The sequence below is a fragment of the Carex rostrata genome, chromosome 19, assembly GCF_964058835.1.
Source record: "Carex rostrata chromosome 19, lpCarRost1.2, whole genome shotgun sequence".
Lineage (NCBI taxonomy): Eukaryota > Viridiplantae > Streptophyta > Magnoliopsida > Poales > Cyperaceae > Carex > Carex rostrata.
In genome coordinates, this window is record NC_135936.1 from 4,254,959 (window position 1) to 4,276,101 (window position 21,143).

At 32.5% G+C, this 21,143-nt stretch overlaps 3 protein-coding genes across 3 annotated transcripts; all 3 read left to right on the top strand.

Annotated features, from left to right (window-relative positions):
* The first annotated feature begins 3,398 nt into the window (after positions 1-3,398).
* Positions 3,399-5,686, top strand: LOC144572006 (protein FLOWERING LOCUS T-like). The gene is made up of 4 exons (XM_078321395.1): positions 3,399-3,614; positions 3,753-3,814; positions 4,077-4,117; positions 5,247-5,686. Exons 1-4 carry the CDS (start codon positions 3,423-3,425, stop codon positions 5,480-5,482), a joined length of 531 nt encoding a protein of 176 aa, XP_078177521.1. The 5' UTR covers positions 3,399-3,422; the 3' UTR covers positions 5,483-5,686.
* Positions 5,687-11,261: 5,575 nt separating this feature from the next.
* LOC144572005 (protein FLOWERING LOCUS T 1-like) lies at positions 11,262-14,605 on the top strand. The gene is made up of 4 exons (XM_078321394.1): positions 11,262-11,491; positions 11,628-11,689; positions 11,896-11,936; positions 13,339-14,605. Exons 1-4 carry the CDS (start codon positions 11,300-11,302, stop codon positions 13,572-13,574), a joined length of 531 nt encoding a protein of 176 aa, XP_078177520.1. The 5' UTR covers positions 11,262-11,299; the 3' UTR covers positions 13,575-14,605.
* A 1,216-nt stretch (positions 14,606-15,821) lies between these two features.
* On the top strand, positions 15,822-20,777 carry LOC144571489 (citrate synthase, glyoxysomal-like). The gene is made up of 13 exons (XM_078320786.1): positions 15,822-16,270; positions 16,610-16,790; positions 16,899-16,984; positions 17,378-17,482; positions 17,576-17,638; positions 17,718-17,827; positions 18,170-18,289; positions 18,382-18,457; positions 18,651-18,724; positions 18,942-19,062; positions 19,181-19,278; positions 19,732-19,855; positions 20,483-20,777. Exons 1-13 carry the CDS (start codon positions 16,013-16,015, stop codon positions 20,612-20,614), a joined length of 1,548 nt encoding a protein of 515 aa, XP_078176912.1. The 5' UTR covers positions 15,822-16,012; the 3' UTR covers positions 20,615-20,777.
* Positions 20,778-21,143: the final 366 nt, after the last annotated feature.

The following is a 21,143-nucleotide window of genomic DNA, read 5'->3' on the forward strand; positions in this document are numbered from 1 at the left end:
CTGAGACATCTCAACTTTTGCGTGACCGACGTGTCCGGTGCTTATTCGGGGTGATGTAGGGTGTCAGAATTATGTGCATATGGCGATTCGTGCAGAAGGTATTTAAACGGTTGGAATTTTCCATAAAGTCACGCAAAGTTTGAGATATCTCAGAGGATACGAATTCAAATTTAATGAGGGCAATCCTAGAATCATAGGCAGTCGGCTAGCAGTCCTAACTCCTAAGTTTCGGTGTGAGTATCCTCTGAGATATCTCAACTTTTGAGTGACCGACGTGTCCGGTGTCTATTCGGGGGTCGCGCAGGGGCCAGTATAATTTGAGCTTCGAGATTCGTGCAGAACGTATTTGAACGATTCAGATTTTCCAAAAAGTCACGCAAAATATGAGATATCTCAGAGGATACGAATTCAAATTTAATGAGGGCAATGATAGAATCATAGGCAGTCGGCTAGCAATCCTAAGTTTCGGTGTGCGTATCCTCCGAGATATCTCAACTTTTTCGTGACCGACGTGTCCGGTGTCTCTTCGGGAGTCGTGCAGGGGCCAGTATAAATCGAGCTTCGAGATTCGTGCAGAACGTATTTGAACGGTTCAGATTTTCCAAAAAGTCACGCAAAATATGAGATATCCCAGAGGATACGAATTCATGACTCCGTGCGCTTTAATTGATAATCAAATAAACAATAAAGATCGTGACTATGCCGCTATGGTAATAGCGCCGATATTTTTATTTATATTCAATTTTTAATACATCTTACCACAAATGATCAAGATTTTGAATTTTTTTTTAAAATGTCCAAAATATCTTGTCGTTTGGACTAAAAATTTCAAACCGTAAGAAATTCTTGTAGTTTGAATTTTTTTTTTTGTAACATAAAAATCTTGTTGCACTATATCTCTTATTCTCCTTGAATTTAAAAAAAATAATAATAATTATGGTGTAAAGGATATATTGAACAATCATAGATAATTTTTATGATCTTTGAATAATAAATGAAATTGTAATTCATTAAAAAAACACACACACAATAAATAGTAAATGTATTTTTAAAATAATTATATGGGTAATTCTTGAATCCAGATCAAAATCTGGATCCGTCTCATCCTCCCTTCCGAATTGTAGTCAGACGCGCAAATTTGACTTTCCTAGCCAAAGTTATGGTTGTTTAAAGTTTTTTCTTTAAAAAAAAATAACGCTTCCGTGCAAAAACACCGATAACGCACCGATGCTTCATGCCCGGCTTAACTACAGCAAAAGTGCATCGATGTTTCATTGCCAAAACAACGATGATGCACCCATGCTCTCTAAACGGCCATAACTTTATTATCGTCAAAACACCGATGACGCACCCATACAGATTGGCCATAATCGGTAGACATACAACGACCGAGTTTAGTTTTTTTCAAAAGCTTAAGAGATTATTCAAGAATTACCCATATAATTATTTTAAAATGTATTTACTATTTATTGTGTGTGTTTGATTATTTTTTTAATGGATTACAATTTCATTTATTATTCAAAGATCATTAAAATTATTTATGATTGTTCAATATATGTCCTTTACATGATAATTTTTTTTTCAAAATTCAAGGAGATATAGTGCAACAGGATTTTGATGGTGCAAAAAAAAAATCCCAAAACGCAACAAGGCATTTTTAAAAAAAGTTCAAAATCTTGATTATTTATGGTAAAATATATTAAAAAATGGACATAAATAAAAATATCGGGTAATAGCGGATTGATCCGCGTTTTGAATACAATTTAAATAGTCGATCCGAATTATTAAATCTAATTTTTATATAAAAATATATTAAATGACTTACTTTGATATATATTTTTAAAATGTTTTAAATATTTTAGATAGTAGATAACCACCGCTTTTTGAATTGGTAAAATAATGGATGTTTAATCCTATTCGGATAGAGTTTGAAATTTCTTGATTATTCCAATGAATGGAAATTTGTTTAGTAAGATGGTATATGAATGATGAAATTATGAATTATATTGTTAACAATAGCAATAACAATGATATTAAAAATAATAATAATTATAAAGAAAATGGCAGTAATTATGATGTATCCAAACTAATATTATAAAAATAATAATAGTAATTATTTATCAAGCGAAGAGGTGTAGTGTTTGAAAACAAGAGATAAAACGGTAGTCAAACAAGGCGGCTCCACCTTATAGGTTGTCGCATCTTAAAAAATAGTTATTCACTTATTTGATGTAATGATGCTCAACTTAGGAGTTTTATTTGGAGTTGATAAATTTATAAATTGTAACTTGGGAATTGGTATCTTGAATTTGCTTTTATGATCATTAATTGTAACTCTCTATGAATCCACATTTTATCGCCTTCAATAAAAAATATAATAAAAATTTAATTTACATTAATAATTGATAATCAAATGTTTTAAAATTCTAATAGTTTTCTTAAAAAAAATTATTATAAACTTTTAACTTTATTTAAAAATATTGTGTAAATCATCAAATTAATTTGTATTCAATGAACTTCGACCTTAAACAATTTTCTTGAAGGTGTGTATCAATTTCTTTTTTTCTGAATATGCTTCTACTATTAATTTTAATTTTCTCTCATGAATTTCTACAAAGTGACTATATAATATGCTCGAGATCCATATATAAAGGACTGATAAATGGGCTACTTACCTCTCATAAGTTCTTATTGGACCCAAAATATCGGTCCAAAATATCTTTTGGCAGTAATTGGATTAGTTTGAAAGTAATTATTAAATGTTTAACAGATAGACATGAAATTAGGGTCAGTAAACTCTTATTGATTTCTTAAAAAAAACAGGAATCACTATGATGTTTTCGTCCTAAACTCCTCAACACTAATGTTAATATAAAAACACATATATTAATGCATAAATTAGCTAAAATTGTGAACCGGATTTATATTTTAACTAAGGTTAATTCTGTTAAAATTGTTCATACAAGAGAAACTTTGTACATAGAATTCAAATTTTAACTGTGATAAAAACATGATATCACCCACTAAACTAATTTGTATGTGATTCATATTAAATCAATTTTGCATGTCAAAGTCAACACTGCTGGACAAGACTGATGATGAGCATCATCTCAAATTCACATCTATCTTTTGCTCTTTTAGACTTTAGAACATCATACACAATTCCAATATTGCAGGGGAAAAAAATGGTGAGCGAGAGAACTAACCGAACTAATTAACTCGGCTCCACAGAATAACAAAAGATCCAAAGATAAAAAGGGTATGAATATGATAGTAACAACTTACAATTCCTACTGTTCCTATTTAAAAAACTTCTTCTCCTCCAATTTCTTCACACAGTACTCAACTACTCAATTACAAAACATGGAAAAAAAAAATAGTAGTAAAAGAACAACATATATTAATTATTAGCCCCTTGAAAAATGTCTGATGATCCGTTAGTTCTTGGGCATGTAATTGGAGATGTGTTGGACCCATTCGTTAACTCTGTTACCTTCAAGGTCTACTACAACAACCGCAGTGTGGTTAACGGTATGGATCTTCGATCACCTGCTGTTGCTAACAAGCCGTGGGTTGAGATTGGTGGAGATGATTTACGAATCACATATACTCTGGTAAACATCAATATTTCTTGCCATTTTTTTTTTTATTTTTTTAATGCTTATTTTCTTATATTCTATAATATGATATATAGTTCAATTAAACTCTTTTGGCGTATAAATAATTATATATATATATTTTTTTTGTTGAAGGTCATGGTGGATCCGGATGCACCGAGTCCAAGTAATTTTTCACTGAGGGAGTATTTACACTGGTAATTTAAAATGTTCTATCATTTTGAGCTTGTGCAACTAATTATGAAAATGATTAAGTAATTGGATATGACCGGATGATCTTTTTCTCATTAGCCTGGTAAATGTGGTTATTAAAATTGATCTATTTCTAATCGATTGTGTGATGCATTTTCAAAATTGGTGTCAGAACAACAAAACCAAAGACGTGATGTCAATAATAAAAATTAATTCTAATTTTTTCCATCTTTCTCTTCTGATTTCTGAATGGTCATTTCAATGCAGGATGGTCACTGATATTCCCGCAACGACAGATACAAGTTTTGGTGATGATTGTTTTTCCTTTTATTTCCTTTAATTCTTAATTACAGCTTTTTTATGTGAAGACTTAATTTCACCTTTAAAGGACCATAATTAAATGTTATAATAGTGGAACATGGAATAGAAGATCATTAATACAATACTTTCATTGTTTGTAAGGTAATAATAGTGGGAAGAGTATCACTTTTACTTGACTGTCAAAAGTAAATTAAGTTATTAGGGGTTTAATTAAGCACATCTAAATAAATTTACTTGAATATAAAAATTGGAATGACTTAAATGACAAACTTAAACCATTGATTCCCATCGCTTCATGAGCCAAAAATTTGCATTGTAACTTTTTAATTTTTTTTTTCTTGTATAAGATTACGAAGTAGGAAATTAATTAAAATAATTTTATGTTCATTTATACATAATTTTTTTTATCTGATACAAAAGAAACTATGAAAAATTATAAACTAGAAAGGTAAATATATGCTTCTTGTCAAGTAGATTAAGATCATGATTGTTTGAAATTAATTAGATTAATTATTTATGAGATTAAGTTAAAAAAACTCTATGTCGAGCTTAAACTCATATTAATTTATCCTATCAGTAAACATCTTTATAACGTTCATCCAACTTTTACGTAAAGCTATTTGATATCTTGCAAAATATTATTTAAACTAAGAAGTTAATATTATAAATATGTTCTTTATAATTAAAATGTGTGTGCATTAATTTGAACCAATTTAAATGCCATTTAGTATCAAAGTCCATTTGAGATTTTAAGGGTTAAATTTATTGGCTTTTTGACGGATTGACAATCAAATTTAAAGCAATTTCATTTTAGTATATTTCCGGTCTTCATTCCAATATATATATTTGCAGTTTAAATAATAATTTGTAAGGTATCAAATGAATATAGAATCCATAATTGTAGGCTAACTTATTAAAAAAGTTACGTAAGATCGTAAGACCAAACTAAAATGTCCTTTGTTTCTTATAATAAAAGGAACATGCTTAGGTTCCACGGTAATTATCTACGACTACATCTCGACCGAAATCACACATCAATCAATTTCAAATCTTACAAAAATACTGAAAATTATACTCACATTATAACTCAAAATTTTCTATTTGTGAATTATCTAGGTCGTGAGATCATGTGTTACGAGAGCCCGCGGCCTTCATCAGGAATCCACCGACTAGTCTTTGTGCTCTTTCAGCAGCTCGGAAGGAACACCGTATCCGCCCCAATCTTGCGGCAGAACTTCAACACGAGAAACTTTGCACGTCAGTACAATCTGGGTAGTCCGGTGGCTGCTGCATATTTCAATTGCCAGAGAGAATCCGGCAACGGTGGCAGGAGGTTCAACAATAATGCATGAGTGATGAAGAAAAAAACAGAATAAGAGGGATTGATTTATCTCCTAAGGCTGAACGATAGATATGTGCATGCGCATGTTTGATATATGGATATATGCGTGGCTAGTAGAATTTGGTGTTTGCATGTTTGGAATTTGTGCAAGTAGACTTTATGTAAGAGATATGTAGATTTGAAGTTTGTGGAAATGGAATAAAAGAGAGTTTCATTGAGAACACATGATTTAATTATGAGGATAAATTAAGAGAAAAGCAGAAGAAACTAACAATGACATTTGTAAATTTAGAACAGTCAAAAGGAAGATAGCTTTTTTGTTGTTTTGAATTGAAACCCGTAGGCCTTCATTACTTAAGATCATCCTTACAATATAACCAAATAAAACCAAGTACCAGAAAACAAAAACCAAATACCAGTACATAAAAAAACTAATACCAGTAAACTCAAAACCAAATACCAGTAAGCATAAAAACCTAAGTTTCGGTGTGCGTATCCTCTGAGATATCTCAACTTTTGAGTGACCGACGTGTCCGGTGTCTATTCGGGGGTCGCGCAGGGGCCAGTATAATTTGAGCTTCGAGATTCGTGTAGAACGTATTTGAACAGTTCAGATTTTCCAAAAAGTCACGCAAAATATGAGATATCTCAGAGAATACGAATTCAAATTTAATGAGGGCAATGATAGAATCATAGGCAGTTGGCTAGCAGTCCTAAGTTTCGGTGTGCGTATCCTCCGAGATATCTCAACTTTTTCGTGACCGACGTGTCCGGTGTCTATTCGGGAGTCGTGCAGGGGCCAGTATAATTGGAGCTTCGAGATTCGTGCAGAACGTATTTGAACGGTTCAGATTTTCCAAAAAGTCACGCAAAATATGAGATATCCCAGAGGATACGAATTCATGACTCCGTGCGCTTTAATTGATAATCAAATAAACAATCAAGATCGTGACTATGCCGCTATCATAATAGCGCCGATATTTTTATTTATATTCAATTTTTAATATATCTTACCAAACAAATGATCAAGATTTTGAATTTTTTTTTAAAATGTCCAAAATATCTTGCCGTTTGGAATAAAAATTTCAAACCGTAAGAAATTCTTGTAGTTTGAATTTTTTTTTTTTGTAACATAAAAATCTTGTTGCACTATATCTCTTATTCTCCTTGAATTTAAAAATAATAATAATAATTATGGTGTAAATGATATATTGAACAATCATAGATAATTTTTATGATCTTTGAATAATAAATGTAATTGTAATTCATTAAAAAAAAAACACACACAATAAATAGTAAATGTATTTTTAAAATAATTATATGGGTAATTCTTGAATCCAGATCAAAATCTGGATCCGTCTCATCCTCCCTTCCGAATTGTAGTCATACGCGCAAATTTGACTTTCCTTGCCAAAGTTATGGTTGTTTAAAGTTTTTTCTTTAAAAAAAAATAACGCTTCCGTGCAAAAACACCGATAACGCACCGATGCTTCATGCCCGGCTTAACTACAGCAAAAGTGCATCGATGTTTCATTGCCAAAACAACGATGATGCACCCATGCTCTCTAAACGGCCATAACTTTATTATCGTCAAAACACCGATGACGCACCCATACAGATTGGCCATAATCGGTAGACATACAATGACCGAGTTTAGTTTTTTTTCAAAAGCTTAAGAGATTATTCAAGAATTACCCATATAATTATTTTTAAATGTATTTACTATTTATTGTGTGTGTTTGATTATTTTTTTAATGGATTACAGTTTCATTTATTATTCAAAGATCATTAAAATTATTTATGATTGTTCAATATATGTCCTTTACATGATAATTTTTTTTTCAAAATTCAAGGAGATATAGTGCAACGGGATTTTGATGGTGCAAAAAAAAAACCCAAAAACGCAACAAGGCATTTTTAAAAAAAGTTCAAAATCTTGATTATTTATGGTACAATATATTAAAAAATGGACATAAATAAAAATATCGGGTAATAGCGGATTGATCCGCGTTTTGAATACAATTTAAATAGTCGATCCGAATTATTAAATATAATTTTTATATAAAAATATATTAAATGACTTACTTTGATATATATTTTTAAAATGTTTTAAATATTTTAGATAGTAGATAACCACCGCTTTTTGAATTGGTAAAATAATGGATGTTTAATCCTATTCGGATAGAGTTTGAAATTTCTTGATTATTCCAATGAATGGAAATTTGTTTAGTAAGATGGTATATGAATGGTGAAATTATGAATTATATTGTTAACAATAGCAATAACAATGATATTAAAAATAATAATAATTATAAAGAAAATGGCAGTAATCATGATGTATCCAAACTAATATTATAAAAATAATAATAGTAATTATTTATCAAGCGAAGAGGTGTAGTGTTTGAAAACAAGAGATAAAACGGTAGTCAAACAAGGCGGCTCCACCTTATAGGTTGTCGCATCTTAAAAAATAGTTATTCACTTATTTGATGTAATGATGCTCAACTTAGGAGTTTTATTTGGAGTTGATAAATTTATAAATTGTAACTTGGGAATTGGTATCTTGAATTTGCTTTTATGATCATTAATTGTAACTCTCTATGAATCCACATTTTATCGCCTTCAATAAAAAATATAATAAAAATTTAATTTACATTAATAATTGATAATCAAATGTTTTATAATTCTAATAGTTTTCTTAAAAAAAATTATTATAAACTTTTAACTTTATTTAAAAATATTGTGTAAATCATCAAATTAATTTGTATTCAATGAACTTCGACCTTAAACAATTTTCTTGAAAGTGTGTATCAATTTCTTTTTTTCTGAATATGCTTCTACTATTAATTTTAATTTTTTTTTCTCATGAATTTCTACAAAGTGACTATATAATATGCTCGAGATCCATATATAAAGGACTGATAAATGGGCTACTTGCCTCTCATAAGTTCTTATTGGACCCAAAATATCGGTCCAAAAGATCTTTTCGCAGTAATTGTAGAGTTTGGATTAGCTTGAAAATAATTATTAAATGTTTAACAGATAGACATGAAATTGGGATCAGTAAACTCTTATTGATTTTTTTTTTAAAAAGAATAATCTATGATGTTTTCGTCCTAAACTCATCAACACTAATTTTAATATAAAAACAGATATTTTGATGCATAAACTAGCTAAAATTGTGAACCGGATTTATATTTTAAATAAGGTTAATTGTGTTGAAATTGTTCATACAAGGTCAAACTTTGTACATAGAATCAAATTTTAACGAGGATAAGAACATGATATCACCCACTAAATTAATGTGTACGTGATTCATATTATATCAATTTTGCACGTCAAAATCTACACTGCAGCTGTACAAAACTGATGGGCGTCATCTCAAATTCAAATCTATCTTTTGCACTTTTAGACTTTAGAAAATAGTACACAATTCCAATATGGCAGGGAAAAAAATGGCGTGAGAACTAAACGAACTAACTCGGCTCCACAAAATAACAAAAGATCGAAAGATAAAAAGGGTATGAATATGATAGTAACAACTTCCGGTTCCTACTGTTCCTATTTAAAGAACTTTTACTCCAATTTCTTCAAACAACACTCAACTACTCAATTGCAAAACACGAAAAAAAAAATTACCATTAAGAGAACAACATATATTAATTATTAGCCCCTTGAAAAATGTCTAATGATCCGTTAGTTCTTGGGCATGTAATTGGAGATGTGTTGGACCCATTCATTAGCTCTGTTTCCTTCAAGGTATACTACAAGTCTTCAACCACAGTGTGGTCAATGGTATGAATCTTCGATCACCTGCTGTTGCTAACAAGTCGTGGGTTGAAATTGGTAGAGATGATTTACGAGTCACATATACTCTGGTGAACATTCATTTCTTGCCATTTTTTTTAATGCTTATATTCTTATATTCTATAATATGATATATAGTTGAATTAAACTCTTTTGGCCGATTCTCTCCCTTTTCCATTCTCTTTTTTTAATGATTGAAATATGGAGCATACTCTTAGATTGAGATGGTGCAAAATAATAATAATAATAATAATAATAATAATAATAATAATAATAATAATAATAATAATAATAATAATAATAATAATAATAATAATAATAATAAGAGATAAGGCATAATTTTATAATTACTGAACAATAGTATATTTTTACAATTTTTCTGAAAAAATAAAATAGTGATAAAACATATTCTTTTATTCTTTTCTTTATTTTGATTTTTTAATCTCCCTGTAAATAATACCTCAGCTTGTACATATAATTTCTGACACTTTTAGGGTCCAAATTAATAGAACCTGAAAGTTTAACATCTATATTTCTCATAGAAAACCATTATTTTGCATTTGTTAAGTCAAAAGTTGGTAAAAATCATCCCTGAATTTATGTGGCTCCACCTCTGAGCTAAGGTAATATAATTAGGAGTATTCTTGTCTCATTAATAAATGGATTTGAAAAGAAAATGAGATTACAGGTACGTGATTCCATATCAGTGCATGTTTATTCTTAATATCAACAATTTTAGCAATCATTTTGAAATAGTATCAAATTATTTTCATTCATACAATATATTTGCAATGTCAATTTATAAGACTCATCTTAGGGCTGCAAATGAATCGATCCGAATCAAACTTACCCCAATTTGAGTTTGATTTGAATTAATTTCGAATCGAAGTTTTTACGAACTCAATTTCGAATCTTTTACGAATTTTTTTACGACAAGGAAGAGTGATCGTAGTCACCAAAAGCGAAAGGTGAAAGTCATCTAGGGTTTTAGAACTGAGAGCGAGGGTTACTACTTACGAGTTATGACTTATGACTGGGCGGCCTTATATTTTAGCTTTTAAGTCATCAGCGAACATAAGTTATCAGCGGAAACCAAGTCCAGTTTGAATTTGGTTTGAATTAATTTCGAACTATTTTGAATTGATTTTTTTATGAACTTTTTCGAATCAAACTCGAATCGAATCACGAACTAAGAATTTTTTTTGCAGCCCTAACTCATCTAAATATTTTTTTTTGTATTAAAAATAGACAAATTCAAATTAATTGTAAATGATGATATGAAAACTTGAACACTCAATTATAAAATTAAAAATTATTTCATACGCAAATTGGTATTGTAATATTGAACATTTAATAAAGCTGTTTTTTATAGGATAAATAAAGCATATCTAACAAATATTAAAGGCCATCGTCTCTAAATAAAGCATATCTAACAAGAGCTTTCGACTGCTTTTACAGTGACACGTGATGGCATATTTTGGATGTGGATAGGAATCAATGGCAGAGCCACGGAGAGCGGTTGAATTGAACGACTAAGAAAGCGTGTCTTACCTCTTACAGTCTTACGTGATATTTTGGACCGGCTGGACCCACACACAGACCCACGAGTTCACGACCATGACTCCGGAGTGCGTATCCTCTGAGTTATCTCATATTAAATTAATTTTGCGCGTCAAAATCTACACTGCAGCTGTACAAGACTGATGAGCGTCATCTCAAATTCAAATCTATCTTTTGCTCTTTTAGATATTAAAACATAGTACACGATTCCAATATGACAGAAGAAAAAAATGGCGAAAGAGCTAACCGAACTAACTCAGCTCCATATAATAACAAAAGATGGAAAGATAAAAAGAGTATGAATATGATAATAATAATTTCCAATTCCTACTGTTCTTATTTTTAAGAACTTCTACTCCTCCAATTTCTTCAAACAGTACTCAACTACTCAATTGCAAAATACGGAAAAAAAAATTACAATTAAAAGAACAACATATATTAATTATTAGCCCCTTGAAAAATGTCTGATGATCCGTTAGTTCTTGGACAAGTAATTGGAGATGTGTTGGACCCATTCATTAGCTCTGTTACCTTCAAGGTATACTACAACAACCGCAGTGTAGTCAACGGTATGGATCTTCGATCACCTGCTGTTGCTAACAAGCCGTGGGTTGAAATTGGTGGAGGTGATTTACGAGTCACATATACTCTGGTGAACATTCATTTCTTGCCATTTTTTTTTTCTTAAATTTTTTTAATGCTTATATTCTTATATTCTATAATATGATATATAGTTGAATTAAACTCTTTTGGCGTATAAATAATTATCTCTTTTTTTTTTGTTGAAGGTCATGGTGGATCCGGATGCACCGAGTCCAAGTAATTTTTCACTGAGGGAATATTTACACTGGTAATTTAAAATGTTATATCATTTAGCTTGTGCAACTAATTATGAAAATGATTAAGTAATTGGATATGACAGGACTTTTTTTTCTCATTAGCCTGGTAAATGAGGTTATTAAAATTGATCTATTTCTAATCAATTGTGTGATGCATTTTCAATTTTTGTTTTTTCAATCTTTTTCTTCTGATTTCTGAATGGTCATTTCACTGTAGGATGGTCACTGATATTCCCGCAACAACAGATACAAGTTTTGGTGAGGATTGTATTTCCTTTTATTTCCTTTAATTGTTAATTACAGCTTTTTTATGTAAAGACTTAATTTCAACTTTAAAGGACCATAATTGAATGTTATAAATAGTGGAACATGGAAAAGAAGATCATTAGTACAATACTTTCATTGTTTGTAAGGTAATAATAGTGGGAAGAGTATCGCTTTTACTTGACTGTCAAGAGTAAATTAAGTTATTACGAGTTTAATTAAGCACATCAAAATAAATTTACTTTAATATAAAAAAAATGGAATGACTTAAATGACAAACTTAAACCATTGATTCCCATCACTTCATGAGCCAAAAATTTGCATTCTAACTTTTTAATTTTTTTTTCTTCTATAAGATTACGAAGTAGGAAATTAATTAAAATAATTTTATGTTCATTTATATATAATTTTTTTTGATCTGATAGAAAAGAAACTATGAAAAATTATAAACTAGAAAGATAAATATATGCTTCTCGTCAAGTAGATTAAGATCATGATTGTTTGAAATTAATTTGATTATTTATGAGATTAAGTTAAAAAAAACTCTATGTCGAGCTTAAACTCATATTAATTTTTAGGGTAAATTTCGCTGTAGGTCCCTAAACTTTGGTATTTGTCACGAATTGGTCACTCAAGTTTGATTTGTCCCTTTTGAGTCACTCAACTTTGTTATTTGTTCCAATCAAGTCCCTTTGTCATTTTCCATCCAAAATTTTAACGGAATATTCCTATTCCGTCCAAAAAATTAACGGAATATACTCATTCCATCCAAAACATTAACGGAATGAGCATATTCCATCCAAAATACTAACGGAATTAGCATATTCCGTTAAAATTTTGGATGGAAAAGGACAGAGGGACTTGATTGGGACAAATAACAAAGTTGAGTGACTCAAAAGGAACAAATCAAACTTGAGTGACCAATTCGTGATAAATACCAAAGTTTAGTGACCTACAGCGAAATTTACCCTAATTTTTATTATCAGTATACATCTTTATAACGTTCATCCAACTTTTACGTAAAGCTGTTTGATATCTTGCAAAATATAATTCAAACTAAGAAGTTAATATTATAAATATGCTCTTCATATTTTTGCAGTTTAAATAATAATTTGTAAGGTATCAAATGAATATATAATCCATAATTGTACGCTAACTTATTAAAAAAGCTACGTAAGATCGTAAGACCAAACTAAAATGTGCTTTGTTTCTTATAATAAAATTAAGGAACCTGCTCAGGTTTCACGGTAATCATCTACCACTACATCAATCAATTTCAAATCTTACAAAAAAAATAAAAAATAAAAAAATAACCTTCAAAAAAAATAATCTTACAAAAAAACTGAAAATTTTACTCACATTATAACTCAAATTTTTCTATTTGTGAATTATCTAGGTCGTGAGATCATGTGTTACGAGAGCCCGCGGCCTTCATCAGGAATCCACCGACTAGTCTTCGTGCTCTTTCAGCAGCTCGGAAGGGACACCGTATCCGCCCCAATCTTGCGGCAGAACTTCAACACGAGAAACTTTGCACGTCAGTACAATCTGGGTAGTCCGGTGGCTGCTTCATATTTCAATTGCCAGAGAGAATCCGGCAACGGTGGCAGGAGGTTCAACAATAATGCATGAGTGATGAAGAAAAAAACAGAATAAGAGGGATTGATTTATCTCCTAAGGCTGAACGATAGATATGTGCATGTGTGATATATTAATATATGCGTGGCTAGTAGAGTTTGGTGTTTGCATGTTTGGAATTTGAGCAAGTAGACTTTATATAAGAGATATGTAGATTGAAAGTTTGTTGAAATGGAATAAAATAAAGTTTCTTTGAGAGCACATGATTTAATTATGCGGGTAAATTAAGAGAAAAGCAGAAGAAACTAACTATGACATTTGTAAATTTAGAACAGTCAAAAGGAAGATAGCTTTTTTGTTGTTTTGACTTTTGAATTGAAACCCGTAGGCCTTCATTACTTAAGATCATCCGTACAATATTACCAAATAAAACCAAGTACCAGTAAACAAAAACTAAATACCAGTACATAAAAGACCTAATACCAGTAAACTAAAAACCAAATACCAGTAAGCATAAAAATCTAATACCAGTAAGCTGAAAACCCTGCTCCTTCCATTAATAGAAAAAAACCTAAGAAAGTCTTGAAAATAGAAGAAGCATGATATGAGTATTATTATTCGTATTACCAGGACAGCTAGTCTGGTAAGAATTATACGTTTCCTCCCAATATCATGCCCAGCCTTGGCACCCTTGTTTGATTTTGAAATGTTGAGCGCTACCCCAGCTCTTCTTTGAAGGATGTAGAATTGTAGATGGTATCCCGTTGAAGGTTTTGGAGCTTCTCCTAACCCAGTTAGCCATGTTGGTTGCCTGGCTCCTCCGACGCTTCCTCATTTAGGATAACCTGCATTGCGTGGAATACAGCTATGGCTTCTGGTCTTGACGTCTTGTGCCTTTAAGAACGTGCCATGAATTCTGTAATAAAGTATGAAGATAGCTTGTTATCATTGTAACCTGGACCCGGTAATAAAGTCTCCAAATTTGGGCTATGTTACCTCAGGCTCAAGAATTCTGAAATATATATTTTGGAGTTTGTAAGTTGTATGGGTTAGGTTTCTCAGAATTTATTAGAGCCCAAAATTTAATGAGGGCAATCCTAGAATCATAGGCAGTCGGCAGTCCTTTGTTTCGGAGTGCTTATCCTCTGAGATATTTGAACGGTTCAGATTTTTCAAAAAGTCACGCAAAATATGAGATATCTCAGAGGATGCGAATTCTAAGTTTCGTTGGGTTTTGTTTCCACAAAATTTGTTTATTTTTTATTTAATTCCATCCTGATGGGTTGTAACTTGTAGAAATGAAATATTATTGGAGACGAATATTTTTTTGAATACGAATATTTTTTTTACAAATTATTGGAATACGGTATACGGATGCTGACAAAACAGGATAAATATACTTTTCGTTTAACTCACTCCTATTTAGATAGGAAAACAAATGAGACCAGAAACTACAGCTGCAAACAAATCTTACCAAATCGAACTTATTCTAGTTTGAGTTTGATTTGAATTAATTTCGAATCGAATTTTTTACAAACTCAATTTCAATTTTTTTTACGAATTTTTTTACAACAAAAAAGAGTAATCGTAGTCGCCAGAAGCGAAATGTGAAAGTCATCTAGAATTTTAAAACTGAAAGCGAGGATTACGACTTACGAGTTATAACTTATGGCTGGACGGCCTTATGTTTTAACTTTTAAGTCATCACCGAACATAAGTTATCAGCAGAAATCAACGATTCACGTTATTTTGAAATTCGAACTAGAATAGTTCGCGAACCTATTTCAAATAAATCAGGTCTAATTTGAATTTGATTTGAATTAATTTCAAACTATTTCGATCAAATCTTTTACAAACTTTTTCGAATCAAATCCAAATCAAATGACGAACTACAAATTTTTTGTGCAGCCTACCAGAAACAATATAAAGCGATCTCATAAAATCTCACGCAAAATAAGACAGCCACGTCAGCTCGTTTTCAATTCCACTTCTCCTCATCCTTCACGCTTCCGATTTCCAAATCCCAATATGTAGGCGCGTCTAACATCACCATCTATCTTTACGACAATCTTACAATATCCTTAGGATCTTCAAGCTTTTAATCTTGGACGGTTTCAGATTGGTCCGTAAGTACGAAGGTATACATCTTCTAGTGAAAATTATCTGCCTGATTTAGTACGTCACTTGCTACGTCACTGGATGAGTATCCAACTATCCATTATCCGTCGAATCAGCAAGTGGGTCCTACAATATTTAATCTTAGACGCTGCTTGTATCTGTGTTCTAGTCTTCTAGACTTCTAGTCAGCACTCATATTAAGGAAAATAATTAAGGGATAAATTTTTTAACGGTTAATTTAACGCCAGTTGCCCCATTAATAGGACGACCACCCCAAAGCGAACGATCCTTTCTCACCTTCTCTCCTTTTATTTCCTTAATCTCCTTTGCGATTTCGCTTGAATTCTCTCGAAACACGATCACTTTATTTAACCATGGAGAGATCCGAGTTCAATCCGTTCATATCTTCAGCTCATGGCCGCTTGGCGGTGATCTCCAGCCACATCCCTGCATTAACTGGAGGCAAAGCTCGTGTGGCGCAACTCGAGAGGTCGCCTGTCTCAGTGCAAGATTCGATGGCTCCAGGAAGGAATTTGGGCGGGTCAATTACGGTGGTGGATGGAAGAACTGGTAAAAAGTACGAATTTAAGGTGTCAGATGAAGGCACGATTAAAGCTACTGATTTTAAGAAGGTGAGCTATTTATTCCGTTTTCTCGAAAATGGCGAACGAACAACCAGAGGAAATTCGAAAAGCTACTTAGGGGTACCAATTGAAAGAACAACCAGATGAAACTTTAAAAGAACAACCAGAGGAAATTCAAAAGCTTGTGTTATTGTATACATACCTTTGTAATTGCATCTACCACACTACTGATTCTATAAGGTGATCCCAGTTGTGTGTATGTAACTTGGGACTAAATACCATGAGGCCGTGGTAAGTTTAGTTGTGCGGCAGGTTGCTACATTTGTTTCTAGTTATCTAGCTCTAGCGAGCAATTCACGAAGCAACATTTATTTGAAAAATTGACAGATCACAACAGGGCCAAGCGATAAGGGGCTCAAACTATATGACCCTGGTTATCTCAATACTGCCCCGGTACGCTCTGCAATATCTTACATTGATGGAGACAAAGGGATTCTTCGGTATAGAGGCTATCCAATTGAGGATTTAGCTGAGAACAGTTCCTTTGTTGAGGTCGCCTATCTTTTAAGTGAGATAACCTTTTATAAGAATTGTAAAAATTAATATACTTCTTTTCACTCTTACTTACACTGTGACAATTCTCTTTTGTTTCTTTTTGCGTACCTTGTCCTTGCAGTGTATGGAAATTTGCCTTCTCAAGGCCAATTGGCTGATTGGGAGTTTGCCATTTCCCAGCATTCAGCTGTCCCTCAAGGAGTTCTGGTATGAATCCTTGTTAAGCATTAACAATTAGGGTGTATAGCATTAATATAAAGGGCTGGTAACCTTGCATTGCCAGTATGCCTTAATGGGCCTATTTGGCCTTTACTGGATGTTGTGCAGGATTGGAATAGGGACAAAGAGGTCCTGTGATGGTTCCACCTTTTTGCTATATAATTGTGAAAATTTCATTGATTTCTCTAATTAAAAGCCCACAGTAAGCATAAAACAAAATAAATAAATAAACTATGTAACAACACTTAGCCAAATAGAGACCTGCGTTGTGTGTGTTCATTCCAATATCTGTTGTGAGAATTGGTTGTTTCTCAAAATATTTCAATTTTTGTTTGATGGAATGTAATTCTTTGTTCCTTTTGTACTTTCTTATTTGAGCAGGATATAATACAAGCAATGCCTCATGATGCACATCCTATGGGTGTGCTTGTCAGTGCCATGAGTGCACTCTCTGTGTTCCACCCTGATGCAAACCCAGCTCTTAGGGTAACTAAAAGTGAATTATTTATGTATCCATGAAAAGTCTCATGTTACATCCTTCATAAGTAACTATATTGGAACTTTTGCAACTTATTTTAGGGGCAAGATCTTTACAAGGCAAAGCAAATAAGGGACAAGCAAATTGTGCGCATCCTTGGCAAGGTATCTTTTAGAATTTTGAATAATTAATATAACTGCCCTTTTTCTCTATATCTACTTGTTAACTTTTGTACTGATGAAGGTCCCGACAATTGCTGCTGCTGCATACTTGAGATTGGCAGGAAGGCCTCCAGTGCTTCCTTCAAGCAATCTCTCTTACTCGGAGAACTTCTTATACATGCTTGACTCTTTGTAAGTATTGTTAACTTATAGATAGACACTGATACCAATTATGCCCTTGCTAGCTTGGAGTTTTTCTGGATGTTTATGTGATCGAGCTGGCACTGAATTGTTTGTGCCGGTGAGATTGATACTTGAATCAATTTTATTCAGTTGGATCAACCAACATCAAATCAAGAAATTCTGACTCAAGGCTTGGAGTTTTTCGCCCTGTCAGGATTAAAATAAACACTTCATTTAAGTTTTGAATGTATGCAACAAGTTCTGTAAATCAAGAAAAGCCAATTATGCCATGCTGCCCCATAGTTCAACCAAGATTCCCCTAACACTTACACACATCTCTAATCGTTGCAGGGGTAACAAATCATATAAGCCAAATTCTAGGTTGGCAAGGGTTCTGGACATTCTCTTCATTTTACATGCTGAGCATGAGATGAACTGTTCTACATCTGCCGCACGTCATCTTGCTTCAAGGTTCATTTCTATACTGATGCACCTAAACTAATTTAAACTAGTAAGCTTATTCTTAATAGTTTGCTAATAAACCAAATTGGAATTTGTTGAAGTGGAGTTGATGTCTACACAGCACTTGCGGGGGCAGTTGGAGCTCTCTATGGCCCACTTCATGGTGGTGCAAATGAGGTATGTAATGATGACTTCATGTACATAATGAAAGTTTAGTTGAGCTTTTACCCATGGAAGTTACATATGCGACAGACATGCTACCTAAGACTGACATTAGATTTTCTTTGAACTACTTTTGGCTACAAGAATTTCTATAATTGACTTCTTAAAAAAAAAAAGTTCTATCATTGAATCTCCTTTTGACATGTAGGCTGTACTAAAGATGCTGGGTGAGATTGGAACGGTTGAGAACATTCCAGATTTCATTGAAGGTGTGAAGAACAGGTAATTTCTCCATATTTTGTACTGGTTTGTGTTTCTTGTTGTCACGTATTGTCTGAACATTGCCCAATTTCACATACTAGCAGTTCATGGTATGAGCTAACCTTTCCAATAGAACTCACATGCTAACTGTCTGCACCTTATCTGTTTTAACTTTTAAGTGTGATCAATTATGTAATTAGTTTACTTGATATGAAGTTTTATTGTGATTTAATTGTAGGAAGAGAAAGATGTCAGGTTTCGGGCACCGTGTCTACAAGAATTACGACCCACGGGCAAAGGTCATCCGCAAATTGGCTGAGGAGGTCTTCTCCATTGTTGGCCGTGATCCCTTAATTGAGGTTATCATTTTTAGTTTTATTTTATTTTATTAGAGGTTATCTTCCTTCTCTTTTGGGTACCTTATTTTTGGCCATTAATTTGTTTTGATATTAAATTTATTAATTTTGAGTTGTGAAGGTGGCTGTTGCTCTGGAGAAGGCAGCTCTATCAGATGAGTACTTTATCAAAAGGAAGCTCTATCCCAATGTCGACTTCTACTCTGGCCTAATATATAGGTAAAGATATGTATGCAGTTTACATAGTTTTGCCTTTTCCATGGACATTCATTATGAAGTTCTGTAGTGAAGTTTGGAATTTATTGATGGCAAACATCAATAAAATCCAAGTCATATAAAAGAAAATCAACCCAAATGACCCTGAAAAGAATGCTCAAAGCAACCTCAATTATTAACCAAGGATAATTCCTAACCATGGATAAGAAAAACAAAAAGAAGGTACCCCAGAAAAAATAAAGACAATGGCGACTATCCAATTTTGGTGCATCCTAACAGAGTTAAATTAGTAGTGATACGAAAGCCTTCACTGACTGCTGAATGATATGAAGTCCCAATAGACAGCATGAAAGAACAAATTGCAAAGTAACACCTAAATAATGACTTAATCCAACTAATTCGTCTATCCTGCCACCAGTGTATGTAATTAACTATTACAGTTTGGTATCGCTTTAGGGCTATGGGTTTTCCAACTGAGTTCTTCACTGTATTATTTGCGATACCACGTATGGCTGGCTACCTGGCTCACTGGCGCGAGTCCCTTGATGACCCTGATACCAAGATCGCGAGGCCTCAGCAGGTTTGCTTTGTTTAAATAAGTTAGTTTATTTTTGTTCTGTAGAGAGATTTGGTTGGAAAATATAATTTGTAAAAGCAATTGGCATGACCCAAACAAGTGAAAAAGAATCACTGTGAATTGGAACATCAAAAGCACACTTGGATCAAATGAGGGATAATTTGAGCAAATCCGGTGATCTTATATTTTGGAGGCAAAATTGTTCTCTAGGTGGAAATTTTCACACACACATTAATGGGATATGGTTGGTGTCTTTCACAACTGCTGGAATATGCTAATAACCCTGCAAAAATAGTAATTATCATACTTGTTCTGTTAAACTTCAAGTAGTCTACACTCTATAACCCATGTCGAACTTTAATTGGAGTTTAATTAGAAGAAGATTGTTTTTGCATCCAAGCAAATCAGCTAAACATACCCTTTAATTAGAACAAGATTGTTTTACATTGTTACAATTGTTTTTGCATCACTTTAGGGTACAAGGGGCGCGTGTTTAACTCTCTGTCTACCATTTAAGATCTCAAAATATAATGTTGAAGTATAGAAATTATTAAACACCAACAACCCTCTATCTACGTTGTTTGAGTAATTGAGTATTACTTTGATAAATTTGATCCGTTGATTCTACAGGTATATACTGGGGTATGGTTGCGCCATTACATGTCTCTGAAAGAAAGAGGAATGTCAAATGACGGTGACTGTCTCGGCCAAGTGGCAGTCTCCAATGCCTCTAGACGCCGACTTTCCGGCTCCCGCATGTAACTTGCTTGCAGTTTTCCAAGAGAAATAAATAAATTAGGACATGTTGATAAGAGAAAAATAAATTTGAAGGACATGCTAATAAAGATGCCACATTTTTTCTGCCAAAATATTATAATAATTGTATTGTTGCACTTGCATGGCTCGAATTTTAGATGGACCAATGTATTTATTTAAATTACTAAAATGAAGAAAAATGTTTAATTCAAAAATAAAGGTAACCACTTGGTTTTTTTTTTTGGGAAAATTGACGGTGTGTCCATCTAAACTTTCAAAACAGCCAATGTTTTCATAAATATATCATAATAGCTAATGTCTCCATATAAACTCAATTTTATATCTTTTATCCCCTTTAATTTATTTTATCTTTTATTTAATTATTTTCAAAATAAAATTGACAAATATAACCTTATTCCCTCTCTCTTTCTGTCTCCCGCTCTAATTCACTGCATACACACAAAAAAAACTAATCTCATAGCCCCATGGCTTTCTCCACGACCTGGGGAGAATTACCCCAAGACAAAAAAACCAG